This window comes from Apis laboriosa, unplaced genomic scaffold, assembly GCF_014066325.1.
Source record: "Apis laboriosa isolate Shangri-la unplaced genomic scaffold, ASM1406632v1 scaffold11_cov152, whole genome shotgun sequence".
Taxonomy (NCBI): Eukaryota; Metazoa; Arthropoda; class Insecta; order Hymenoptera; family Apidae; genus Apis; species Apis laboriosa.
The window spans coordinates 415,951-443,832 of NW_025221020.1; the positions used below are offsets into that span (position 1 = coordinate 415,951).

The following is a 27,882-nucleotide window of genomic DNA, read 5'->3' on the forward strand; positions in this document are numbered from 1 at the left end:
TGTTTTTTTTTTCGCCGTTTTGCGAGGAACGAGTGTATACATGGAAACGGTTTCGGTAGTCGATGAAACGACGATCGGATGAAAGGTCGAAGATCACGCGATATCGTTACCCGATTTTGTGCATGGAAGGGAACATTTTTTCATCGATCCATCGATGGAGAATACAATAGCCCGGTATATTCCTCTCGCGATCATGTATCTCTTACACTGCCATTCTCTCTCTCTCTCTCTCTCTCTCTCTCTCTCTCTCTCTCCTGTTCTCTTTCTCTCTTCCCTTTCATTCTTCGTCGCACGTACGCACGCACGCACGCATATAAACACACGCGCGCGTGGTTACACAATATATATGGGAATGGAAATAATCGTTAAAAATAACGAGTTGGAAAGAGAGGAGAAGGGCAGGGTAAAATGATCGGGAACGTTGAAGAAAGATCTTGGTATCGGTAAACGAAATTCGTGATCGATGAGCGTTTCCAGATTCAATTCAAAATGGTGATATCGATTCGAAATATGAAACTCGGGTTTTGATCGAGTCGCGCGTTTTTCTAGAAATATCGGCACTAGTGCGTATTTAAATACGTAAGTATGTATGTATTTAGAAATGTTAATTATTTTAATTCGATCGTCCGGCGACCGTTTCAGCTGTGATCTGGATCACGTCACGTTTGATTTTTTGGCAAGTCATTCTCCGAAGTACAAACGGATATCGCAATATTCGGCCATTCATCCTCGCGCATCGATTATTATATCCGCAACCTATAATATGTACAATTATATATGAATAATGATAATAATAATAATGATAATAATAATCATAATAATAATAATAATAATAATAATAATAATAATAATAATAATAATAATAATTATAATTAATAATCAATAAGAAAGGTTCGTGTGTGCGTGCGTGTGTATGTGCGCGCGCGCATTGTGTGTATGTGTTCGTATAATATACATACGTAACGATATATGTATATATATGTAGGTATATATACATATATCGTTACAGAATATCGTAGCATACATACTCGTAACTCGTTTCATAATTCGCGGTAATAGTATTTTTTTGTCTCAGTTGATAAAAGTCTTCTCTGGTCCGAAAGAAGTTACAGATACTTAGGCACTTGTTATCTCATCTAGTAATCCATCGTACGAAGAGCAATAGTGAGTTCAATTTATATTCTAAACAACGGTAATCGAAGGAATAAGTTATTAAGAACGAGAGCAATAAGGATTAATCGTTCGCGACGAGTTTCTCTCATTTCTCGCGTCGTCGTCGTCGTCGTCGTCGTCGTCATGATGATGGTAGTATTCGCGAAACGCGTCATACTCTCGAATCGGAAGTATCGCGTACGATCGAAAATTTTTCTTTCCGAAAAATGATCAATTCCAATCCCCATCTCCCGATCTCTCTTTCTTGGACGCGTGAACGCTGCTCGTTGCTCTCGTTGCTTTTTTTTATTGCTTGCGTCCGCGTTCATTTCTTTTCCACATTCATCCCCACCCGACGCCTCTCGATTCCCTCTTCGTTACGCTTCGTTACACGTAACGAGAGAAAGGGGATATATCTAAGAGATCGCGGTCGCGTCACTGTTTCGTTTCGCTCTTCGTTCTAGTCGCGACGATCGATCCGGGACGAAACTTGTTCTCGTTCGACGAAGGTGAACGAGTTAGGAACACTAGGATCTATCGGCCGATGGACGCGTCGCTAAGATGGCGGCGACTGTTGTTGTTGTTGTTGCTGTTGTTGTTGCTGTTGCTGCTGTTGTTGCTGGACCGACGATGGATCCGAGGTCGTGGTCGCTTGCCCAGCACCGCGATAATACGATCGATATTGTCGCGGTTGTCCGGACGATTGTTGCTCTTGCAAAGGTTGATACCCGATTCCCGTCGATTGGCTTGGCTGATAGGACGACGTCCATTGTTGATCCACTCCCTGCTGTAGTTGATAGGACAACGGTTGCCCGCGACGTTCCTGAAGGAGAAGCTGGTGAGCCGCTCGATCCATCTCTTCGCGCGTCATGTCCAACGCTTCCTGCATCTCTCGCGACGTATACCTCACAAAATCCGGATCGCAATACTTGCCCAATCCTTGTTCCACCAGAACCTTGTGTGCCATTATAAACGAGGGAAGGAAAAGATGAAGCGAGCTTATGTTATATGAGGAAAAAAAAAAAAAAGAAAAAAGAAAAGAGAAAAGGACGAGATGCTTACCCGGCCGACTAGGCTCTCCGCGCTCCCTATCACCTCGAAGTTGGGCTTCCGATCGGCTGGGCTGCCTGGCAAGCTGTGGGACAGGCGCTCTGCGCCGATGCTTCCGTTACTCTCTCCAGCCCAGGAAACTGACGAACGAGGAGAGTCGTGAAGGAATTAAGCTCGTCGCGGTACGCTCTGCCTCTACTAAACTTGATTTGAACAGCGGATTCGAACAGCCATACGGAGCGGTTGCACGGTTAGTTGCGTCAAGCGAATTAAAATGTCGAGATTAATTCGAACGGGCAGAACGCATGCTTCGAGCGAACAGAGTCATGCGATACACACACCCTTTACCCCGACCATGTCCCATGTCTTGTTGGAGTGTCGGTGATGTATCGCTGTCGTGCATCGATTGGTCGTGTGTTATGTCGATGGCGATGGCGTGGTTGGCGTGCGATAAACGAAAGAGGATGGCGCGTTGACATTGATTCGCGTCATTGAACGAAAAGAAAATAAAAGAAGAAAACAAATGCGCGTTCGCGTCGATCGCGATGGGATCGCGGTGGGGATCGACTCGAACGCGGAGAATGGGGAGAAAGAGTGGCTCGGTGCGATAAGTTGGTGCGTATGTTAGTCACCTCTGCCGTGGTAAGAGGCCCGATGCGACAGACAGGAGGCGCAGATTCGGTCGTGTCGCGAGTCCACGTCGGCAAGGAATCCGGCTACAGCGATCGCCTGTGTCTGGGCGAGCTTCAGGCCGTTGGCGACGCTGCGCGCGAATCCGGTACTCGCGGACGTGGTCGAGCTGCTCGACTGTCCACCACCACCTGTACCCTCCCGCTTTCGAAAACTCGAGGGTGCCGACTTGCCGACCAACGGATCGCGTCCACTCTGAACCCGGCATCGAGACCCAGCTACCGCCAATTCCTGCCTCAGAGATCCTCCGCAACCTCCCCCTCCTCTTCCTCCACCTATTCCTCCTATTCCTTCTCCTTCTCCCCCTCCACCAATCTTTTCCGAGTTGCTCCAACCATTGCTAGACACTCCGGAACCTCTTGAGCCAGCCGAACCTCTCGATCCACCTGATTCGCTATACTCGCTCGTCGCCGACGAATCACCGAAGTCCTCGCGATCTATGGCTGCCGGATGGATATTCGGACGATACGGATTATGTTATTGGGATTGGTCGATCGCTTTCGATCGATCAGAAGAGAAAAAAGAGAGAGAAAGAAGAGAGATAGAAATAGAGATAGATAGATAGACAGATATATATATATATATATATATATATAGAGAGAGAGAGAGAGAGAGAGAGAGAGAGAGAGAGAGGAAATGAATACGTTTATCCGTACCGTGATTACTCCAGACGGCGCAATCGACGCAGCAACCCCTGGTCGCGTAACATCGTATCCCGTTGGAGGAAGATCCGAGGCTCGGGCTGCTGGTCGCGGTGGACGTGTTGGTGCACGTGGCGATCGAGGTCGTCGCGCTGGCCGACTTGCCGGATGAGACTTGCGCGGAGTGCAGCAGGGTGCCGGTGCTTGCAGGATCAATGGACTGGGGTGGTAGTGATGGTAGTGGTGGTGGTGGTGGTGGGTTCCTTCGGGGTGGTGGCGTCGGTGGCGTCAGCTGCCGCTCGATTCCGTCCTGTACACTGGTTCGAGCAGCCGCGACGAGGTCGACGCGCATTGGACGCACCGCGCGACACGGGCAACACCAAAGAACGGGTAAAAACCACTCTCTTAGTTAGTTACTGGCTTTCGACATGCCGGCGAAACAACAACCCTCGAGAACTCTTCCGGTTGTGCCGGTTGTGCTCGACGATATCGCGACCGATACATATATATATATAGTACGCGTGGTACACGTTGCACGTTGAGGCTCTCCCTTATCGGCGGAGAGGCGGGTAATGGCGAGATCGTCGAGATCGGCGGTTGGTTAGTGGTTACGCATGCAAGCGCGCAAGCGAGAAATGCTATTCGATCGAGTAGAACAGAAGAAAAAAAAAAAAAGAAAAAAAAAAAAAGCAAACTAAACTCGATAACTCCCATATCCCCAACGTCTCTTACCATATTCGTTATTCGGATGAAGGTAATTACCGCTACCTGGACCGCTGAAACGTACAATTCACCGATCACTGAAAACTGTATAAACCGATTCCTATTTTTCCCAGATTTTTCTCTCTACTTTTCCACGCGGTCCGTAAATCTACAAATCTAATAGCCGCGTATCTCCTACCGCGTTATCGTTACGTAATCGTTGTAACACCAACCAAACGAAATTCTTAGCGACTATTCTCTACTTACTCGAGTACTTTGTAAGAAGTGTGATGATAGGATTGTTGCTGGACGGGATTTCCGAACACGGCCAACGGTCTCAGCGGTATGCTCTCCTCGATACCGGTCAACTTAGGATCGATCCCCATTTGGTTCATCGCGCTGTCGCTCAAACCGCTAAACAGATCGTTTTTTTTTTTTTTTTTTTTTTTTTTTTTAATTCAACTTCCAATTATTATTATCTATATTCGTTCGATCTCGTCTCATCGTAACGTCCTTACGAAAACTAACCCTGCTACGTTCGGCACCACCTGATGAGATCTCGCGGTAATTTGATTCGACGGATCACCACCTCCTCTGTGGAACGACGAGTACGGCACGAAGTCGATGGAATTCGTCGGGGAGGCCTGCAAATTGCCGAATAATCAATCCGTTATTTTTTAAAACTCTCGCAATTTATCTTTACCTTGCTCGTCGAGTTCACTTTCAACGACCTGGCCCGATTGAAACTGTGATGCCCTTTCCTCATACTCGACCAAACGCTGCCGAACAACGAATGATTCCTCTGTGAAGCAAAGGAAAAAGTGTAATATTGATTAACCGAATTCGTTATTTATTTCGACGTAGTATATTCGAATATCACGATACCCTGTGCATAGGTTCCGGATTGTCGTCCAAAAGTTCTTCCAAATTTCCGGAAATGGCTCTCTTCAACTCGGGCCCAGCCTCGTGCAATGTTCTTAGACCGGCCTTCAACGAAAATTAACCCGCGATGAGGCAAATTCAAATTTTCAATTTCCAATTCTTAAAAAACGTTCTAAATTCACCTGAAGCGTGACGGTATTGTGACACTCTTTGTCACCGTCCTTCATTTCTTGCTCTTTGCGCTTCTTGAACCTTCTGAAGTAGTCTTGGATCAAAAATGTGGCGTAGAATTTACCAACTGTTACTTCGTCGTCGCCTGAAAATCGTCGTTCGATTAATAATTCTTTCCCCAACGATATATCTCGGAGAAAGATTCATTGTAATAAATAAATACCGCCTGGAGGCGGGACCACTTGGTCCAGAAGCTTGGGACTTGTCCTTTTCCAAATTTTCTTGATCACCGCTCTTAGCTCGGCATTCGCGTCATCGATATTTCCCTCGGTTTTGATCCTTAACGAGGTTCTCACCACGGCGAACAGCGTCGCGTTGAACAGAACCGTACCGTCGCTGTTCAACGGCATGTTCATCGAGACTAGCCTCTGAAAAGAGCGAGGAGACAGTTGAGGAAAGAAAGAAACGGATTCAACGATTCAATTCGTTTCCAAAGATACCAACTTTGCAAGCGACGCGATGAGGGCAGAGTTTACCGAAACCCAACGGCGGGGATATCTTTCTGAGAAGAGTGACCACGTCTAGATGCTTGATACGACCTTTGGCGTCGGGGTCGTACTCGGACCATAGGCGAATGAACTCGTCCAAATGGTGGGGACCCAGTATGGACCAATCTCTCGTCAAGTAATCGAAATTATCCATGATCACGGCGACGAACAGATTGATGATCTGCAAACGTAACGACATTGGTTAATCAATTTGGAATTCGAGGTGTCGACGAATAAAAAATATCACTTACGAGGAACGAGCATAAAACGTAGAAAGATATAAAGTAGGGAAATGCAATGTCGGATCCACAGCCATTTGTGTTAAGCGCTTCGTCGCTGTTCGGATCGCATTTTACTTTACCCGGTTGCACCGAACAGTCCATCATTATTTCCTGCCAAGATTCGCCTGTGCCATGAACCGTTGTTTTTAATCGCAAATCCGTTCAAATTCTTTGAAAATCTGTTTTAAAGGAGCACGTACCTGTAGCCGATCGGAACAGGACCAATACCGCTTGCGGGAACGATTGAAAATTGTTGTTTCGATTTATCGACGTCTCATCGTCGATCGCTATTTTTCCAAATACCTGAAGATATTCTCTCTCTCTTTACTTTGCCTTTTTTTCATTCCGTTTGGTTAATTAATTGTAAAAAAAAAAATAATAATAACAAGATTAATAATAATATTTTACCTGCATGCCTATCACGGCATAAATGAAAAACAGCATTATGATTAATAATGCTACGTAGGGCAGGGCTTGGAAAGATTTGATAAACGTCCACAGAAGCGTTCTTATACCTTCGCCTCTGCTCAACAATTTGACTAGTCGCATCACTCGAAACAACCGGAAAAAATTGATGGAAATGATGGTCGAACCGGGCTGAAATCATAAGAGAATGTATAAAAATGCTGCGGTGCGAAAACCAAGAACGAGAATGGTGGAACGACGTACATTAACCTCCGAGTAAACGATGTCGATGAAACTTCCGAGAACTATGATAAAGTCGAAAACGTTCCAAGCGTCCCCGAAATAGTTCTGTAATCGAGAAATTTTCGTCAGTCACAAGATCAATCGAAGAAATAAATCGAGTTTCTTACCTTAAATCGAAAGGCCGCCAGTTTAAAGATAAACTCGAGGGCAAAGACAGCGGTGAAGATCATATTAAGAACGTCTAATGCTTGCGTGTAGATTTCCGGTTGTCGATAAAACTTCATCGCTAGAGTCACGGTGTTGATCATGATCAGAGTGAAAATGGTGTACTCGAACGGCTGAGATGTGACGAACCACCACACTTTGTACTGTATTCGATGCTTCGGTATGTATCTTCGTACCGGTTTCGCCTTTAACGCAAACTCGATGCAATTCCGCTGTCGAATCAGATGAAAACATTTGTATATCTATATCCATATATAACGTGTATAATATATCGTGTAGGTATACCTGTGACGAGAGCCGGTTCGATTCGGCAAACTTACCTGATTTTTATCGAGCTCGCAGTTTTTGTACTCTTGCTCACCCTCGTTCTGGAAAGTGACAATAACGAAACCAACGAAGATGTTCACCATGAAGAATGCTATGATAATGATGTAAATGATGTAGTACGCGGCCACTATCGGTCGAAAATTATGAATTGGTCCATGATCCTCCTTGTTAGAGTCGATCGAGTAGTCTAGTAATCTGTTGGGAGAGAAAATGCTAAGCGATGTGCACCGTACTGATAATTGTTTCTCCACTTGTTCTCTATCGTTCCTTTAAGCTTTGCACTCTTGCTTTCCACCGATCCAAACTTTTCCCTAATTAATTTCGAATCGCGCGATTCCCGTTTTCCAACAATCAACGGAGGAAGATATAACGTATTTTATATGCGACAGAGAAAAGAAACTAGATATTTGGTTACTTACGACGGCCAGCCTTCGAACGTCGACACGGTGAAAAGCGTGAGCATCGCTTTCGCAACATCGTCAAAATGGAAACGTTGCTGGCACCAATTTCTCTCCTTCATGATTGGCTTATTTATATTACCGTTCTCGAATTCGAGATACGTACCCCTGAAATTAATAATAAGTAACGAGCGATATTATTGGTTGCGTCGATTTTTTCTTACCATCTGATTGGTAGGAATCGTCGATGTCGCCGTTACTGGAAATTGGACAACAGGAAAAAAGCGTTTACGTATATTCTCGTACTGTTGTACCGACGACACCGAACGATATCCCACGGTTGAGGTTATGTGTTTGTTTGCGAGAATAACTTACTGGCATTCCTCCTTGGTCATTTTCGATGCATCGGTACAATAGAAAAATTTTCCCTATACAACATAAAAATTCTATTAATGTAAAGCAGACTGCTGTCAATTAGAGACTTCGCATTTTTCAAGCTTGCAAAACGTATCGATACTCCTAATACGCGTTCGTTCACACGTGTCTCGCTACTTTTTACACTTCGTAAGATAGATCGAGAAGAGAGAATCGAGAATTTCTTCGAACGAATTGTCGAAGAGTATCGATCGTTGCGATAAATACAGCGAATCGTTAATTGGCCATTCTCAAAAGCAAAGTTATTATTGGCGAATAGTAGCAAGTGATCGAGCAAAGTAAAGGAAAGAACAAAGAGAAATTAAAGAGATGATGGATAAAGAAATAATATACGCATACAGGTATAGATCATTCCGTTGAACGTGCACGATATATCTATACGTGTAAGATATGTGGGTCGAGGTGCAGGCTGTATCGTTTGGCCTAGAATCGAGAGTCCAGAAAATCGTTCTCGCAGATTATTCGAACGAACGATCGATGAATATTTCGTATCGCGTCGAGCAATTGAGAACACAAAGCTCGTCGAAGCATCGCGACGTGTCCAATTCATAGCCTTTTCATCTTTATTCGCAGGAATTTTACTCGCGAGCAGACATTCGAACATCGAAGATCTATTATTCGACTAGTTGGTTCACATTTTCGACAGAAATCCTACTTAATCTATAATTTGGAACGATTACTCGAGAGGCAAAGCGATTGCTCCAACACGAACAAGGTTACGCATTACGATCTTTTCCTTTTCTTCCTTTCAAAAATAGGTTAAATTCCACATAAGATGTTTAGATCAGATTTCTTATACGTTCATCTTCTTCTTTTTTTTTTTTTTTCTTTTTTTTTAAGCGAATTACTATCGGCACGAGAAATAACGAGTTTCATGCATTTTTGGCTGGCGATGTTGGTTGGGGCTGCGCTTGGAAGCTACGTACTCGAATCGTCTACGTTCGTTTGCGCATTTAGATTGATGCACTGCTCATTCCGGGAACGATAATTATATTCTTCGAAGATAGCTCGAAAAAAAGGATAGCTAAAAAGACTGTTTGCAAGTGCAACTGATACAAAAAGAAAAAAAGGAATAGAAATTGAATCGGAGGCGATTGAATGGAAGGTGAAGGTAACTCGTGGCTCTAGTTTGGCGCGAACATGCACTACGATCAAAGCTTCATTCTCACATTTATCTAGAGAAACTTGCATGCCTATTTCGTTAAACGTGTCTCTATCTTTTGTAGTTTGTGATTCGTAAGCATCGGTCGAGTGACGAGTAGCGATCTCGATCGACGTTTTAACCATGGCAGCCTAGATATGTTGGTGAAGCGTTAAATCGTTAACAGAGTGTTACCGTGCTCGAGGGTGTTATCGCATTCGCATCGTGTACGCAAGAGATTCTCCGCAAAGGGTAATATTGGCAGCAACCAAGTATGTATCATCAACTAGGTTGATCGATCAACGTCCCAGTTTCATGTTCAACGTTTACGATCCTGGCTAAACGTCCCGATAACGTGTTATCGGTTCGCAAAGGGTGACTAACGCGACAACAAGGATCACGTCGGCTATCAGTTGCCGATATTCTCCTTTGTAGAGTCGAAGAAGAATCGAAGAAAAAGAAATAGTCGAATCGAGTGAATTTCGGTGAACGTGAGTAACGTTATTGGATGTGCATTGCGCATCGCGAAATTCGGGGTTCGGTCGAAGAGAGAAGAGAGGGTTAAGAAAAAAAAAAAAAAAAAAAAAAAAAAAAAAGGCAATCGTTTGCTCGAATTCACCCCGTATTTCGCGAGGGAAATTAATATTTCCGGATGGTGCGGATCTCGACGGCATCCAAAGCTTCCGATTGTAACTCGACCTCGAAGAGCAAACAAATTGAACCGAGAGAGAGAAAAAAAAAATAAGAAAGAACGAAAAAGAAAACGGTTCAAGTGATAGTTTTAATGATAACGGAGTAGAAGTGATAGAAGAAGAAGAAGTTAGTAAGTAGAGAAAGAAGAAGAAGGAGAAGAAGAAGAAGAAGTAGTAGTAGAAGAAGAAAAAAGAAGAAGATGTAGAAGAAGAAAAGAAAGAAACGAGAAAAGATGTAATTATAGACAGAAGAAGAAACAAGTTCTCGTTGGCTTAATATAAACTTTCTAAGTGGTGGTAGTTGGCTTTACCTTAAACAGCTGTACCCCGATAACAGCGAACATGAACTGTAGGAGATAGGTGACCAACATAATGTTGCCAATCGTTTTAATGGCGACAATCACACACTTGACTACGTACTTTTTACGTAGTTGGTTGAGGGCAGGTGAGCAGGGCGTACGAGCACAGCGGGGAACACAGGATCGTGAGATAGACAGACAGAAAGAGAAAACAAAGAAAATACAAAGTAGCATTAATCAAGGGTCCGGCTAGTTTCGCTCGCGGAGCTAGGTATTTTAAGAAAAAAAAAAACGGAGGGCGTTTGGGGTTTTTTGGGCGTTGGCAATTGTTATTTGGCAAATGTTATTCACATTTCTCGATCGTCCCGCGTTTCGTTCCTTCGTTCGTTGCTCGCACCCCATCTTCCCTTAATTTTATCACTCTTTTTTTTTTTTTTCCTCTACCCTGTACTTTTTTTTTTCCACGACTTTTCGAATCGCGAGAAAAAAATATTACTAAATTTTTTTTCTCATCTACCGTGCATCGAGCCGTGATTTTGACCAATTTTTTTTCCCTCCTTTTCTTTTTTGCGAAAAAGAAACGTATTTCTCAATGCCCCATATCTCTCTCAAAGATATTCCTGTCAGCGAGCTTTTTCATTTTTCTTTTTCTTTTTTTTTCCCCCTTTTTCTTTTCTATCATCTTTTGTTAATTTTTTTGTTAATTTTTTTTGCGTGCCTTTTTCCTTATATATGTATACATATATTTCTCTCTCTCTCTCTCTCTCTCTGTTTCTGTTCATAATCGTGAACTAAGCCCTCGCCATCCATCCAACCCACCAGTGCTCGATGTTTTTCCTCGGCAATGCACCTATGGGGCCTTGTATATACGGGATAACGGTATTTTCCTCGTCGAATCTAATCTCTTGGAGATTACTTTTCATCGTAATTTTATCTCGATTATCTCGCTTTTCGTCGTTTCGACGATCGAGGGAAATAATACTCGCCCTTTATCGCGGATCTCGATCGCAATCCTCTTCGTTTACGATTGATTGCCACATACGCTGTTATCGCAGTTCATTTTATATTTCACAATTAATTATTTAAGAGATCGATTTAAGAGAGTGAAAAAGGAATAATTTTCCGACAACAGCGTATATGACGTACAAAAAATTTCTTATTTCTTGAAGTAGCGTGTTTGGCCGGAGTTTCTTTTGTTTTTTTTCTTTTTATTTTTTTTTTTTTTTTTTTTTTTTTAGTTAATGGAAGCATTGTGTCTCAAATATTCGAGCAAAATCAAATTGGAAGAGGGACGTTCTTTTCTCGTTTTGACAACAAATCTAGTTCGCTTGTTAAAAAGGAAAAAAAAATGATTGTATTAGTATATAAATATCGCAAACATGTTATGTGCAACTAACACTTCGCGCGATATTTCGTTCACGATTCTACGTGGTATCTATGTGGTTTCGTTTCAACGTGTGTAACGTGTTCCCACCATCCCACGAGACGCGAAATTTCTCTCGAGCGTTTCAACAGCGCCAAGGACACGTGTTTCCTTCTCGAATTTCCTTCAAATAAATAAAAACAAAACTTTAAAACACGTATTCTTGGAACTCGAACGATCTTTTTTTACGAGTGGAAGAAAACGGCGAAGAAGAGTAGTCGACGGCGATTACGATCGACCGTTATGCGCTATCGAAACTGGATAGACAAGGACATAGATATTGTGCACGTGTCGATGCGCGCGTCTCGCTACTACGGTCTGCTTCTCTCTAACATCTAACTCTAATAAAACTAAGCAACGAAGGTGGTATTACTATACTACTATGACTCGTCTAAATTGCTCTCTAAAGTTTTCTTCGTGTGTGTATGTATGTGTATGTGTGCGTGTACTTTTCAAATCCAACATTTTAATCCGAATCTAATCATCGAATTATCGAAACTACCAAACACGAATCTATATACATATATAAGGGGAAAGCGGATATTGCTCTTCCTAAACGTATCCTCGCTCTTTGAAAACGGAAACGGAAAAATCCTGCGGGTAGAGATTGGATGGAGAGTGGTGAATAATGCCGTGATGCTTCGTTTCGAGGCAATTGCAACAGACATCTCGAAATTCTGGTCTGGAATCTCTGAAAAACGGTGTGTCCTTTCCTTCTTTCCCTTTCCTTTCTCTCTGTGTTAATAATAGCGACACACCACTGCAACTGCTCAGCCGACACAAGCATGCAAATTTTTTTCAAACAATTTCTCTACTGTCCGATTTTTTTTCAACCACGCAGCCTGCATCAATCTCTCTGTATATCGTGTCGTGTCGTGTCGTGTCGTGTCGTAACCGTGTCGTATCGGTGTCTCGATACACGCGTACGTGTTCGAACAACCGTTGTCGATTAAAATATCCTTTCTCTCTCTTTCTCTATCTCTCTCTCTCTCTTTCCCTCTCTCGCTCGCTCGCTCACTCGTCCAAATCGTTTAATAATCGATAAATTCAATTTTTTTTCCCTATTTTGGACGTTTAGAAACGTTTCATTCGTTCGACAACGGTTCTTCTTTTCGTACTCGCGTATCTTCGATATTCAGTCTTTTAGCTATATATACATATATATACATATATATATATATATAGAAAGAGAGAATCTCGAGCGACGAAATAAATGTGAAAAAAAAAAAGAAAAAAAGGAAGAAAGGGAAAGAGAGAAAAAGAGAGAAAAAGAGAAATAGAAAGAGAGTGGAAAAGATAGAAAGATAAAGAGAGAGAAAGAGAGGAAAAGAGAGAGACAAAGAAAATCGTAAATGTCCCGACAAAGGAGAAATAAACAACGAAGATACGGAAGCTAAAGTCGAAAGACCAAAGACCATATTACGATATAAATTCTTGCGAAAAAAAGCCAACTTTTATAAAACTTTTGTTTCCTCCTTAAAAAATGGTGACATATGTGTACACACATACACATATACATATATAGATAATATGTAAATGTAATATGTGCGTGCAACAGCGATCTTCCATTCCGCCTCTATCTACGTACGTTTTTTTTTTTTTTTTTTTGAGAGAGAGAGCTACCATCTCATCTCCCCCCCGGTTACTCGTCTACTACGTATGTATGTATGGATATATATGTTCGATACATTACTTTTCATCGGCATGCCGTAACATAGCATAATATACACATATATGTGGTATATAAGTAATAATTAAATATAAAATATCCGCTGCTCGAAATGGAATAAAAAAAGATGAAAAGTGAGAAAAAATCTAACCGCCGGATATATTTGCTTCGTCTCTCCTGTTATGTTATCGCGATAAAAAGAAAAAAATATCTCATCAATCCGCCGATTATCTCGATGATCTCGAACGATCGTTCGAATTGTTATCTCGAACGTACGCGCATGCGCAAAAGAAATAAAAACCTTGCTGCGCGTCTCTCTCGTTTGTCCCGAATGAACATTAGTTTTCTGTACTGGTCACGGTAAGAATCCACGATAGGAATCCCACGCGCAACGTTTATTTTATCATTCATCGATGCAATCATCCCGAAATAATTAACTGTGTCGAAACATGGTGAAGCGAAACTCGAAACTGCCCGATTAATAAATGCGAATCGGTATGTAGACACGTTAAAGGTATTGTCTCGCAAACTCTATCGTAAACCGAAACTCATAGAAAACCGTTTAAAATAGTTGTCGCTAAAATCCGGGAAAGTCGTTAGCGATCATTGGATCGTTGGATGATATATATATATATATATATATATACACATATATATCGGTGGAAAGAAAGAAAAAACGTAATAGATGGAAATGAAGAAATCAAGGTAATCCCAGTGATAGGTATCGGGAAAAAAGTGTCGAGAGAAAAAACCCAATGAAGTTATACGCAAACAGCTCGTTTTTCAGGGAAGGTACCCAAAGGTGCATCTGTCGGAAAAAAACAACGTCTGCTTCGTGCCCGCATCTCTCGACGATTATTCCTTCGTTCGTAATCGTTACGTGGCTGGAAAAATGGCTGGCTTTTCGTTTCGAAATTGAAAAAAGAAAAAGAAAAAAAGGAAAAAAAGATTCAGAATCGAAAAAATGGCGAATAATCGTCGAAGAAAATTGTCGAGGGATGTCGAGCAAAGGCGTACCGAGGTGGTAGACGAATTGGTAGTAATAGTGAATTTGGTGATGGTGAATTATTTCGACGTTGCATCAAAACGTATGTGAGGTAATGAATGAACGAGAATGATAATAATATATGCATATACATATATCGGATCGAAAGAGAGCGGTAGGGTGGGGGGTGTCTGAGGGTCGGGCGGGGGGGGGGGGGTTACCGAGGTTTTTTTTGGTTGTATATTATGCCACTCTAACAGTACTACGAGAGAGGTTGGAAGGAATGTCCCAGGACCTGATTAGTGTGCGGGGCCTGGCAATCCTACCTTGAACAGTTGTACGCCAACGACGGCGAACACGAACTGCAGGAGGCTGGTGACGAGGACTATGTTTCCGATAGTCTTTACCGCTACGATGACGCACTGTACTACGTGCTGGGTTCAACATTAATCATAATATAGATTCGCTCTTTTACAGAAATCAGATTACGTGTGCCGATTAATTTTATTATTATTATTATTATTATTATTATTGTTGTTATTATTATTATTATTATTATTATTATTATTATTATTATTATTATTCGGACACCACTCGTCTTTTTTTTCTTATTTTATTTTTTTTTTTTTTACTTCTTACGTTTCGTTTCTGTTTTTTTTTTTTATTTTTTTCATTTTTTTTTTTTTGTTTTTTTCAAGATATTATTTTTCGAATCGCAAAGGAAACTATAAATAAAGAGGAAAAAAAAGGAATTATCATCAGATTCATTTTAAATTCCATTTTATTCTAATTTCCTCTGCGACGCGAAAATTGAAATGCATAAGTAATGCATCTCTCAAGTACGTACACATTATTATTAATCGTGAAAAAGGAATCTCGCGTGAATTTTAAAAAACCGCGACTCGGTTCAAAGAAACGAAGTATCGAAACTTAAAAAAAAAAAAAGTCTCTTCACTCGTGAAACGTTACAACTACTACTTCGGGGCTAATGCTTAATAAACATATAATATTATCCAGGTTCGTCCGTTTTTATGTAAACGCAAGAGGAAAAGAAAGATACCTTCAATCCTTTGGCACGATTGATGGCGCGTAGAGGCCTCAACACGCGTAACACGCGAAGAACTTTGACGACGGAAAATGCCCCGGAGCTGGAAACATGAACATAGATAAAAATATATTTCCTATTTTTTTTTAACGAAGGGATCAAGGAAGGGAATGGAACTCGCGAACAATTCTCTTACCTGAAAGACATAGAGATCAGAGAGGAGCACACGACCAAAAGATCGAGCAGGTTGAACGCCGATCGACAGAATGCACCCTCGTGTATGATGAAACCGTAAGAGATCATCTTTAAACAGATCTCGATCGTGAATACAGTGGTGAAGAAATAGTCGAACTTCTGGAGAACCTGCGAGCAGAAGAATAATTCGATTGATTGACTCGATCGTCTCTCTCTCTCTCTCTCTCTCTCTCTCTCTCTCTCTCTCTCTCTCTCTCTCTCTCTCTCTCTCTCTCTCTCTCTCTCTCTCACCAAGTTTCTAGAAGAGGTGGCGCGTAAAGGATCTTCGGCCGCTAGCATAGCCGAAGATATCATGATGCACACGAGGATCACGTTGCCGAAGTAGCTGTGATTGCATAGCCAATGGCAGAATATTCGAATTCTGAAACATCAGAAGGGAAAAATATGTTGAAAATTATTCGATTACATTCGAATATCGAATATATCGTACCTATTCGTTTGGGAGAAAATGAAGAAAGCCGAGCCGGCTGGAATCGGTTGTTTCTTCGTGGCCATGTTGAATTCGGACATTCGTCGTGGCCTGGCCGACACTCCTTGCTCCGTTCCATCGTCTGCAATAATTTTCATGATTTTCAAAATTATTTTACCATGTATGGGTAAAGGATAACGTTACATATTTGAGAGATATATTTGAAAGAAAAAAGAAATATATATATATAGGTTAGGTTAGATTAGGTTAGGCTAAGTTTGGTTAGATTAGATTAAGTTAGGTTAGGTTAGGCTAAATTAGATTAGGTTAGATTAGGTTAGGTTAAGCTAGGCTGGGCTAGATTAAGTTAGATTAAGTTAAGTTAGGTTAGTTAGATTAGGCTAGGTTAAGTTTAGATTAATTAGGTCAGGATTAGGTTGGGTTGGGTTGGGTTGGTTTAGATTAGGTTAGGTTAGATTAGGCTAGATTAGGCTAGATTAGGTTAGGTTAGGCTAGATTAGGTTAGGTTATGTTATGTTAGGTTATGTTAGGTTAGGTTAGGTTAGGTTAGGTTAGGTTAGGTTAAGTTTAGATTAAATTAAGTTAAGTTAGGTTAATTAGGTGAGGATTAAGTTGGATTGGGTTGGGTTGGATTAGATTAAGTTAGGTTAAGCTAGGCTAGGCTAGATTAAGTTAGATTAAGTTAAGTTAGGTTAGTTAGGTTAGGTTAGGTTAGATTAGATTAAGTTAGGTTAAGATAGATTAAGTTTGGATTAAGTTAAATTAGAGTGGGTTAGGTTAGGATTAGGTTGGGTTGGGTTGGATTGGGTTGGATTAGGTTAGGTTAGGTTAAGCTAGGCTAGACTAGATTAAGTTAGATTAAGTTAAGTTAAGTTAGGTTAGTTAGGTTAGGTTAGGTTAGGCTAAATTAGGTTAGGTTAGGCTAGGCTAGGTTAAGTTAGATTAAGTTAAGTTAAGTTGGTTAGATTAGGTCAGGATTAGGTTGGGTTGGGTTAGGTCAGAATTGGGTTGGGTTGGGTTAGGTCAGAATTGGGTTGGGTTGGGTTAGGTTAGATTAGGTCAGGTGAGGTTATATATATATATAACGTTTACCATGCATTTCATTGTGCTCGACCTCCTCCTCTTCTTCCACCTCTTCGTCGGATTCTATATTCAATCGTACCTTGGCGTGAGTATTCATGTCGTCGCTTTTCTCCGACCTTAAGTATCATTTAATTTATAATGAATATATATTGAAATTGCGAGCGAGATTGATTTATTACACACGATAAAATACACTTATACGTTTCAGTGTCGACAGCCGCCTCGTAATCCTCCATCGTCTCGTTGGGATCGTGTTCGAGGTCGGTCCCGCCACCTTCGTCCTCGGCGCCTGTTCCCTCGCCACCGTCATCGCCTTGTTCCCCGCTATCCTTGTCTCTGGTCGGCGAGGCGCTGTGAGATTTATTTTTCTCCGCCTGAAAAAAAAAAACCGACGAATGATTTTAATCAAAAAGCAAAGACTAATGATATATATTTATATATATATTTTTTCTTTTTCACGATAGAATGGACGAGAGAAGATATTCGACTTATTAATAACGTCAAGAAAACGTTGACTCGACGCCCTATTTAAAGCGAAACGAGAAACGTCGTCCTGCGTGGATCGCAGGAGAAATTTGACGGGGGCATCGAGGCATGATCGACCCCTCGGCCCTCGAGGTTATTACTCGACAATTATTATCGATTTTTCATTAGTTTATCGAAAAATCACGAACGATTAAACTTTTAGCGCGAAGCTGCGTACCAGGGGCCCTGATGAAACTTGGGATAATGATAACGATGATGATGACAACTTTCTACTTTCTTCTCTTACTATGACTTTCACGTACGAATTATTCTATATATATATATATATATATATGGAACGTTTGTCACGAAATATTGCGAAAAATGCAGAGAGGCTGTCTGGTGGGATGAATACAGGAGCTAACAATGATGAAAACAACGTTTCTAGATACATAATTGTTTTAATTTCGAAGTATCGGTATTCGATTGCAGCGACCTCGATTTTACGTGCGTACCTTGTATCTGAGTCGTAGTTGGGAGCGGCGAAGCGTATCGCGATTAAAGAAGATGGCACAGTTTTCAACGATCGTTTTATCGATCGTATTTGAGCGGTCAGTATAGCCGTCGTATTAAAAATCGCAGGTGGTTCGAATGATATACATCAACTGGACAAAATTCATTTTCAAATGTGTGGAAAGTAATTGTTGAAATTTTTAATCTTTTCGAACGCTTAACAGATTAAACAAAACTAATCGGATAATTGATGGATCGCATATTTCAATAGAGAAATATTCTGTAAATTGTTAGAGAAGGATTTAAACTTCAATTTTATAAATTGTAACATCTATCTTTATTTAAATAGAGATTGTGGAAAGTTTTTTGTTTTTTGTAAATTAAACTTAAAGTTTAAGTGATTACTTAGATATTCGACGCGATTTGATTCGATGATTTTTTTATACGTTCCATGCGAGAAGAGTCGAGTGTAGAAATTTTCTGCTTTTTTTTTTTTTAATTTCCATATTTGATTCGCAAAATTTTGCAAAATTAATATTAAAATTAATATTTATGGATTAATTTTAAACTATCTTGTATATAATATATGCATTTCTATCATTATTTATTTATTATTATTTTTGGAGAAATAAACAATAATAATATTTTTATAACTTTAGTTGACATTTTTCTTATTTCTTTCAATCTTTGAAGGATGTAATGATCTTCTTACAGTGCTTCTCTCATTTATATAATTTTTATTATTGTTTTCATTGTTTCTCCTAGCAAATAGCCAAAACTTCTTTCTTTAAGCAATTTTTTTTCTTAACATCCGTTTCTTTAGAATACCATTTCCAATTTTCATATTCCAGTTTATCATACGTTTGTCAAATACGAAGCACCTGAAGTTAATTATCTGCTACAACTTTATTGCCACATCTACCACAATATTCTGCGCGATTATATAAGAATTCAAATCATAAATATTTTTATATTTCTATATTTCTATATTTTTTATTCTGTATCCAATTAAATCCAATGTTAATTTTTTTTTATAAACATTTTTAATGAGACAATAAAAATCAGTATTATCCTCTAAAAATTAAATCCCCATATATAAACTCAAAACCAGGAAAAAATAATTTTGTCCAGTTAGCTCCTATTATTCCAAATGTGCTTTTAACCTCAACAAGAAATTAGAACGCTTTCTTCGAACGTTTCTCATCAAAGTTTTCAATCTTTTCTCCAATTAAAAACTTTTAGAAAAATTCGATTCCCTTCAGATAGAGCGAAAATAGTTTTAAAACGAAATATTATATAATTATAATAATAATAATAATAATAATAATAATGGTCTCGCGTACGACGATTAAAGCCAAGGAAACTATCCGCGGTGTGTAAAATTAAAAATATTCGCATCGCGTGGAAACGGGCTTAGATTCCGTTCGTAATTACGACACGTCGAATATTTCGCAAGGTATATGGTTTATAAGACGCGGTTCATAAGAAGAAGCGAAAGAAAAAGTCGAAGCAGGCGTCAAGGATGGCGTCGGCGTCGGCGTCGGCGGGGATGGCGACGCGGCGTCGTCCATGATTACCAGCGCCTCCCTCCTCCCCCTCCTCCCCCCTCGATTCGAGTCCCCCTTTGAGAAATGATAAAACGACGACGGCATTCTAATTTTCTTCGATACCTAAGACTAACTAAACGAGCAAACGTTTATTCGAGCGCGACACCATGTCGCTCCTTTTCCCTTCCATCTTCCGATCCTCCTGTCGAACGTTTTTTTTTACGTTAAATAAAATACGATAGAATAAATACGTGATTTTAATTCTTATCGGAATTATCATCAAGCAATATGATATATAATGATAACAATAATTTATAGGATTAATCGAAATACAATTGCATACTATATATATATATACATATATAGAAATAGAAGAGAATTTAATATGATGTTCAATAATAATAATAATTTATAGATACAATTGTATACTATATATATATATATATTATAAAAATATATAATTATATATATATAAATGGAACAGAATTTAAAGAAATGGATCAAAAAATCGCAATTGTCATCAAGCAATATAATGTTCAATAATAATAATAATTTATAGATACAATTCCATACTATATATAGAAATGGAATTTCTATTTTCAGAATTTAGAACAATATGGTGTTCAATAATAATAATAATTTATAGATATAATTGCCTACTATATATATATAATAATTAATAATAATAATAATTTATAGATACAATTGCATACTATATATAGAAATGGAACAGAATTTAGAAAAATCGAAATTATCATTAAGCAATATAATAATAAATAACAATAATAATTTATAGGATTAATCAAGATACAATTGCAATATATATATATATATATATAGAAATGGAAGAGAATTTAAAGAAATCGGTCGAGGAAAATTTTCTTCTTTTGGAAAATAAAAAAGAAAAGGGAAGGGGAAAAAAAATAATCACTCACCTCTTCCTCGGCTTCCTTCTCGATGGCAGTCAACGATTCGGCGTCCGCAAGGTTGTCAACAGCGATGGCCAAGAACACGTTCAGCAGGATATCTGCGGTATTTCTTTGGTCAAGGTTTCGGTTTTTAACGGTTCGTTTGTTTGTTTACACTTGCCCTCCTATATATACTTTTTTCGCGAATTCGAGGAAAGAAAAGGATACAATTACCGCATATAAAGAGAATGATGAAGTAGAAACAGGCGAGCATGCCGAAGCTCGAAACACCGCCGTACGCTCTAATCCCATCGTACATAACGGCGTTCCAATCTTCGCCGGTTAATATCTGTAGACACAGTCGAATACGACAGATGTAAGAAAAGTTTTGCATTGAAAAAAGTGGAATTAAAAATCTCGAAAAATAAAGTCACTTTAATTTCGAAATTTAAAAATGCTCGAATAATATAATTGATCCGCTTTTGCCATTATATTATTATATTTTTGGAACGTAAATAAAAATAATAATTAAAATAATAAAATAATAATAAATAAAATAAATTTATAAATTACGTAAATTCTTAAAGTAACTTTATATAAATAATATAAATAATAAATTAAATTTCCCCCATCGCTAGTTAGGGAGGGGGAAAGTATTAAGAAATTACCTGAAAGACAGTCAGCAAACTTTGCCAAAAGCTGTCGAAATTGTGACGAGGTTTGTTCTCTAGAACGTTAAAATTGAATTTTCCGCCGAACACCTGTGAAAGAGAAGAAAAAAAGAAGAAAAAAAGGGGGGGGAGAGGGAACGCGCGGTAAGCGATATGTAATTAAAAATCGAGATATATATATATATATATTAAATCGAGATTATAATATATAAAAATAATATATATATATACATATGTTATTATATAGTATTATATATATACTATATAATATATATATATACATATATTATTATATAGTATTATATATATATATACTATATAGGTGCGGCCGTACCTGCATACCCAGTAGGGCAAAGATCACGATAAAAAGGAAGAGCAGTAGCAACAGAGACGCGATCGATTGTATAGAGTTTAAAAGGGAAGCCACCAAATTCGACAACGACCTCCAATATCTACAAGATTGAATCACTTAAATCTAGTGAATTACTTAAATCTATTATATATCTATTAAATCTATTATATATACATATCACGTGATAAGACGAGGATTAAAAAAAAAAAAAAGAGAGAAAAAATTTACTTTTAAAGGGAAAGAGAGAGGTAGAGTGAAAAACTTACTCACTTTGTCACTTTAAATACCCTGAGTAACCGGACGCAACGGAGAACGGAAACGCCGAGCGGTGGCATGACGTGAGTGTTGGTCAGGATCATCTCTGTGATCGAACCGATCACGACGAAACAATCGAAACGATTGAACAACGAGACGAAGTAACCCTATGGGATAACGAGACAAAGGAAAACAGAGATGTTTTTTTTTTTTTCTCTCTCGTCGATCGAGATGAAACGATCGGAAAAAACGTTCGAGAAACGCGCGAAAACTTACTTGGAATCCTAAGCTATACATTTTCAGCATCATTTCCATGGAAAACAACGCGATGAAAAACATATTGGTGATTTCTGTGTGAACCGAAAAAAAAAAAAAAGAAAAACAATATATATATATATATATCGTGTATATATATATATACATATATATATGTATATAGAAGTGGAGAAGAATAATCGTTTTAATTTTATTTCCATACATACCTTGAAAATCGTCCAACCAATGAGGTTGATTGTAATGCTCGGTCGCAAGAACGCCGGTATTCAGGAAAACCAATACTATGATCAACCAATAGAAAACTTGCGACTTGACGGCTTTCCTGCACGCCCTCCTCATCCTTCTGTTCACTCTGCGAATATTATTCGTTGCGCGCGATCGAATCGTATTAAAACACGTATTAATTCACTTTATTCTTAATTTCTCACTTTTATCAAGTGATCTTAATCGGTTAAGGAGAATCCGTACGAATTACGAACGAGTGAAAAATTCTCTTGAAATTTCCCCCTTTCTTACCTGTCGAAATCCAACTTCTTCCTTCTCCACAGAGATTCCTGTTGAACACCTTCCTCGTCACCCTCCAATTGGTCCGTGCTCTCCATCTCGCTCTGCTGTTTCGCTGCGCACAGAGTAAAGTCGATTTTTATCCACTTTTCCTTTTTTTTTTTTTTTTTTTCTTCTTCGACTCAACAAACGTGTACCCACTCTTCCCATCCTGCATTTTCGGCTCGTCCGTCTCCGGCTCGATGTCCTCGGCCTGCGTGATCCAGTCCAGATAACCTCTCAGATCGTCCTCGATCTGCTGTTTCTCCCTCAATTTGTGAAAGTCGCCCCTCGCCTTCGCCTTCTCCCTCTCCTTGGAGAACTCGCTGGGTTGAAAAAGAAAAACACGAGCGTTCGAATTTTCAAGAGGGGGAGGGAATAATAATAATAATAATAATAATAATAATAATAATAATTTTAATAATCAAAGGACAAAGGAAAAGTCCTCTTCCCACTCACCCGGACAGCACACCGAGAATCAGATTCATAACGAAGAATGCCCCAAGTATGACCATAGAGATGAAATAAATCCACTGCCACGAGCTTCCCATCGCGTCCTCGATCTGGGGAAGAAGCGTGATAAAACAGTGAGAAAACAGTTTGCAACAAGTTTGTCATTGATCGATCGATCGATCGATCGATCGATCCATCGCCACTCACGTTGTAAAGCACCTCGGTCCAGCCCTCGAGGGTGACGCATTGGAAGACGGTCAACATGGCCAGGCCAAAGTTGTCGAAATTCGTGATACCCCAATTCGGCCCCTCCCAAAATTGCTTGCTGCAATAATAATCGGATCCCACGTTGTCGCACTGGTAACCGCCTGGCCCGCAGGGAACCGGATCGTCCATGATCGCATCTGTTGAAAATTCCACGATTGGATGATGTATTGGAGAGAATAGAATCCACTACTTCTTTCTCCTCCTCTTCTTTGAGGAGGAACAGTGGGGGTAGGGGAGGGGAGGGGGGGAGGGGAGGGGGGGGGGCAAAGGCTGGCCAACGGTGGGAACGCGTCACAGGTATTGGACGGGTAATTGGCAAAATTCTCGTGAATCAGCTGTTTACCACGAAGATACTAAGAATAATTAGAAACGGTGTCAGTTTTGTCTTGCTGGGTGAATCATGCCTAAAAGAGCGGCGATGCAAATTCAAAGCGGGATCAAAGATTTTGGACGAGGTTAATAAGGTTAATTAATTAATAAGGGCTGCCCTCCCCTTCCCCCCCTTCCTCTCTTCCCCACGATTTGAAATATATATATATATACATATATATATACATACATATATATATACATACATATATATATATATACATACATATATACATACATATATATATATATATATACTCACCGGTCATATTGTGCCTGCACGTTTTGTGCATTTTGCCGGAGAAGAGCTCGAGGCCGATGATGGCGTAAATAATGATGACGAAGAGAACGAGGAGAGCGATGTGGAGGAGGGGTATCATCGCTCTTAAAATAGAGTTTAGGACCACTTGCAGACCTGCACACACAGAGATCGACACACCCATTCGTCACGTCTCGTTTTTTTTTTTTTTTTTTCCCCTATTCCCTTCGTTTCGCGGACGCTTAATTATCTCTGTTTCTGTCGCGCGCGCGATTTTACGATCTTACTTGGTACTCCGGAAACCAGCCTGAGTGGTCGTAGCACCCGAAATGCCCTTAACGCTTTCACGTCGAACCCTTCCTTCATCAGCACGGATAACACCGTGCTCACCATTCTGTAAAATAATAATATCGAGAGATAAAACAGATGGTCCGGATCCGTTCCTGCGAAAAATTTCGCTTTTATATTTATATAAGATATATATATTATTTTTGTGAAAATGTGAAATAGGAATTATACGTGGATGTGAAATTTAAATGATTTCGAATCGAATCAATTTTTATTCTTTTACGTATTCTTTTACGTTCGAGCGGTTTGGTCGGGATTTTGATCGTGAATAGAATTAATTAATTGATAAAAAAAATTGGATATTTTTATCTTATATATTGATCGTTGAGAATCGATTTTACTTACCCTATCACTACTATCGAGAAATCTAATATGTTCCAGCCGTTTCGAAGATAAGCCCCTGGGTGTGCCACGAAGCCGTAAGCGATGATCTTCATAACGCACTCGACCGTAAAAATCACAAGAAATATATACTCTATTTTTTCCTGAAACATAGAGAAAAAAAGTAGCGACACGCGAGATACATTCTCCCTTCGATGTCACCAACCAATCGTCAACCAACTTAAATCGTGCTCCATTCAATTCCCCTAAATAATTCCGGAGAGAAAGTCTTTTGTTCCTCCGTTTATTTACCTGTCGATTCGATCTCGTGTCTCAAACATCGTTCAAACAGTCGCTACTATGCGATATAGCGTCAGCGTAGAGGTACGTATACGTACACTCGCCACTTATGCCGCGTGCGAATTATCAATGGCCGATCAACACCGTTTCACACCCACTTGTCCGTTGTACGCTGTTCTTGGCACACGTTGGACTGAATATCGAAGTGGAGAGGATCCGTGTGACGTAAATTTTCCAACGAAAGAGGGAAAAATCCTTCTCTCGTTAAATAACGAGAGAATTGAAATTCGTCGCGTTCAATAATCCGCCACGGAATCAACGAACAACATCGTAGAAAGTTTCGAAGATTTTTAAAGAAAGAAAAAAAATTGCGTTTGCGAAATTTTTCTGTGAAATTTAAAGGAGGAATTTTATAGAAAAAAAAAAGAGAGAGAGAGAAAGAGAGAAGAAGAAGAAAAAGAAACGCGGTTAGTTGGCTGGCGTTCGTCCGTTGAGAAGTTTTTTTCTTATATTCCCTGGATAGCCTTGAAACGAAACTTTACGCCTCTCGAACGTATCGAATGTTTTTTGCCAAAGTTTCCGGTCTGACGCGGCGCGCAACCGTTTTACTCTCTACTCTGGCTGCGGTAAACCCGTGGAAAAAGGCCAACGGTTTTTGGTAAAACGTTTTATACTTCGTCTCGAAGGCTAGGTCTTAACGTATTATCCATCCGAGGGAGAACCTTTTATCCATTTTCCGGAACACGGGCTCGTTAGTTTCGATTCTATCCAAGCTTGAATTTCGAACCCTCGAATTCTCGTACAACGCTCTTTCGACAAATTATCCTCGACCGTTTTTTTTTTTTTTCTCTCTCAACGATCGAACGCTTTTTCTTCTTTTTCTTCTTCTTCTTCTTCTTCTTCTTCTTCTTCTTTTAATAATTAATTTCGCGCTTTTCAACCGACCAGCGATCGATAAAAAAGAAAAAAAGGAAAAAAAAGGAAATACGATGAACGAGCATTGTAAAGAAAAAACATTAAAATGGATGGTTTGCGAACCGGAACACACACGATCGCTATGAAAAACAAATGGCATAGTACATAAAGGCATGGTCTTTTCGTTCAAATTGTATATATATATATATAAATGTATATACACACACATATATATATATGTATACATGTATATATATATATATACACATTGTGTACTACGTGAATCATATTTTCCAATAATAACGAGGAACGCGATAGGTGGCGATGTTAGGAAGATTGAACAATTATCGAAGTTTCACCTCGAATAAGTTTCATGCCATCAACCCTATCTCTCGGACATGGTGTTTATTCATCGATAATCCCGTGCTGGTTCGACGAACGGATCCGTTATTCCTATTACCTTCTCTATTATTAGGTTAATCGAAGTTCCTTGGACGGAGTTGGATCAACGATATTTTCGTAGTTAAAATTCGTAATGGTGTCGCGATCGAGAGAGACAAAAAAAAAAAGGGAAAGAAGAGAAAAGAAACCGTTGGATCGTCAAGCGGAGTTTCTCTTATGTTAAAAATTTTTTTGCTGAATTTTCCAAAGAAGAGACACACGAGAATACACGCAAAGGTGTGTCGGAATTTTTCAACGGTTAATAACAACGAAGGGGGGGGGAGGGGGAAGAACAGATTAGAAGAGAAAGCGATTTACTTACCAAATATTGGTTGGTCAAATTAGAATCGCCGTAGGGATACGGTGTGTAGACCGCAAGGGCGATGCAGTTGGCGAATATCGTCATGAGAATAAGCCACTCGAAAGGTCTGAAAAGGTTGCGCGTGAACGCGAAACGAGTCTAGTTAAGGAAAATGGAGGGGGAGGGGGGCGAAAAAAAAAAGAAGCGATCTCGGTCTATCCCGCGTTATGAGAAAACTTTTTTCTTCCACTTTTGTCTTCCCCCCCACCCCACCCAATCTTTACCGCATAACGCGCGTTTCTTTTAACATTCGAACGGCTTTTTATACAAAATACAAAATACAAAAAAGATACAAGATATAAAAATTGTAAAAAAATTTTTTTAGTCGTATTGCGGATTAATAATATACGTATTTACATATTTTTACGCGAAACTCTACTTCGTAACGAAGAAAAAAAAAAAAAAAAAAGATCAAACACGATCGATAAAGGATAGATTCTTATTACTACGTAGAGAGGAAGAAAGAGGGAACGAATCCGTATCATTTCGGCAATGGTAAATGAAAAAAGGATACTTCCATTCGACGACGTCGATGCACATTTTTCGAAGGGGATTCTTAAGGGGTAAACAAAAGAGGGTCCTGTTTGGTCTGTCGGGCGGCGCTTTACCGCCTCTGCGAGCCGGCCTTTTGGTAGCAGATTTGGCCGCGGCGGCAGCAGCGGCGGCGGCGGCAGCGGCACCGGTGCTGGTCCCAAGAGTCTGGCCCGTCTGAGACTGCGCGGTGGCGGCCTGCTGTCCGTCCTGGCCAGTTTCGGGGTTCCGGTGCTGGCCAAGGATGGGGGGGGTCGCGGCAGTCGGCTGGGCCCCCGCCAGCTCAGGGGGGCCCAACCCCGAGCCCCCATCCCCCCCCGCGCTCATCGGTCCCTCCTCCTCACCACCCTCCCTTCCTCTCTTCTCCTTCTTCTCCTCCCCCTTCTCCTTCGCTTCCGCTTACTTCCCCCGCCTCCTCCTCCTCCTCCGCCTCCTCCTCCTCCTCCTCCTCCTCCTGTTATACTCGCGTAGGCACCCTTCCGCTGCTCGACCACGCAGACGCCCGAGTAGACGCCTGACGACGCCGATCGACGCTCTCTCTCAGAGACGCCCCACCACCCGCTGCAGCTCGCCGGCATGCTACGGCACTGAGCTCTTTCCAACCTCCCTCCGTGA

The 27,882-nt window shown here is 40.2% G+C and overlaps 1 protein-coding gene across 5 annotated transcripts; it reads right to left on the reverse strand.

Moving 5' to 3' along the window:
• Positions 1-882: 882 nt before the first annotated feature.
• On the reverse strand, positions 883-27,618 carry LOC122719500 (muscle calcium channel subunit alpha-1). 5 transcript variants are annotated; one of them, XM_043945396.1, is made up of 42 exons: positions 27,251-27,618; positions 26,698-26,803; positions 24,744-24,883; positions 24,338-24,444; positions 24,054-24,206; positions 23,363-23,559; positions 23,162-23,265; positions 22,865-23,028; positions 22,676-22,778; positions 22,366-22,511; positions 22,160-22,233; positions 21,899-22,050; positions 21,611-21,728; positions 21,274-21,366; positions 20,834-20,954; positions 20,633-20,724; positions 17,374-17,546; positions 17,182-17,288; positions 16,090-16,210; positions 15,891-16,020; positions 15,601-15,767; positions 15,420-15,507; positions 10,295-10,402; positions 8,091-8,143; positions 7,737-7,883; positions 7,311-7,512; positions 6,933-7,202; positions 6,787-6,870; positions 6,526-6,714; positions 6,318-6,420; positions 6,088-6,242; positions 5,793-6,017; positions 5,512-5,716; positions 5,300-5,433; positions 5,121-5,222; positions 4,939-5,037; positions 4,764-4,879; positions 4,503-4,649; positions 3,549-3,913; positions 2,835-3,335; positions 2,215-2,342; positions 883-2,107 (listed from the first exon to the last, which is right to left on the reverse strand). In XM_043945396.1, the coding sequence occupies exons 1-42, from the start codon at positions 27,592-27,594 to the stop codon at positions 1,709-1,711; spliced, it is 6,732 nt and encodes a 2,243-aa protein (XP_043801331.1). In that variant the 5' UTR covers positions 27,595-27,618; the 3' UTR covers positions 883-1,708. The 5 variants fall into 5 exon arrangements, with proteins under 5 accessions (XP_043801331.1, XP_043801338.1, XP_043801323.1 ...); XM_043945403.1 differs by lacking the exon at positions 10,295-10,402 and adding an exon at positions 14,686-14,793 and having other exon boundaries at positions 3,549-3,850; XM_043945388.1 differs by lacking the exon at positions 10,295-10,402 and adding an exon at positions 14,686-14,793.
• Positions 27,619-27,882: the final 264 nt, after the last annotated feature.

Bases quoted from the DNA above. Each gene is read 5' to 3' on its own strand.
- LOC122719500 (XM_043945396.1), bottom strand. From the start codon at position 27,594: ATGAGCGCGGGGGGGGATGGGGGCTCGGGGTTGGGCCCCCCTGAGCTG. The intron at 22,512-22,675 runs GTAAGAAAGGGG...TAATATTCGCAG, and splicing joins AAGAAGTTGGATTTCGACAG to AGTGAACAGAAGGATGAGGA. The intron at 5,038-5,120 runs GTATCGTGATAT...TTTGCTTCACAG, and splicing joins ATCCGGAACCTATGCACAGG to AGGAATCATTCGTTGTTCGG.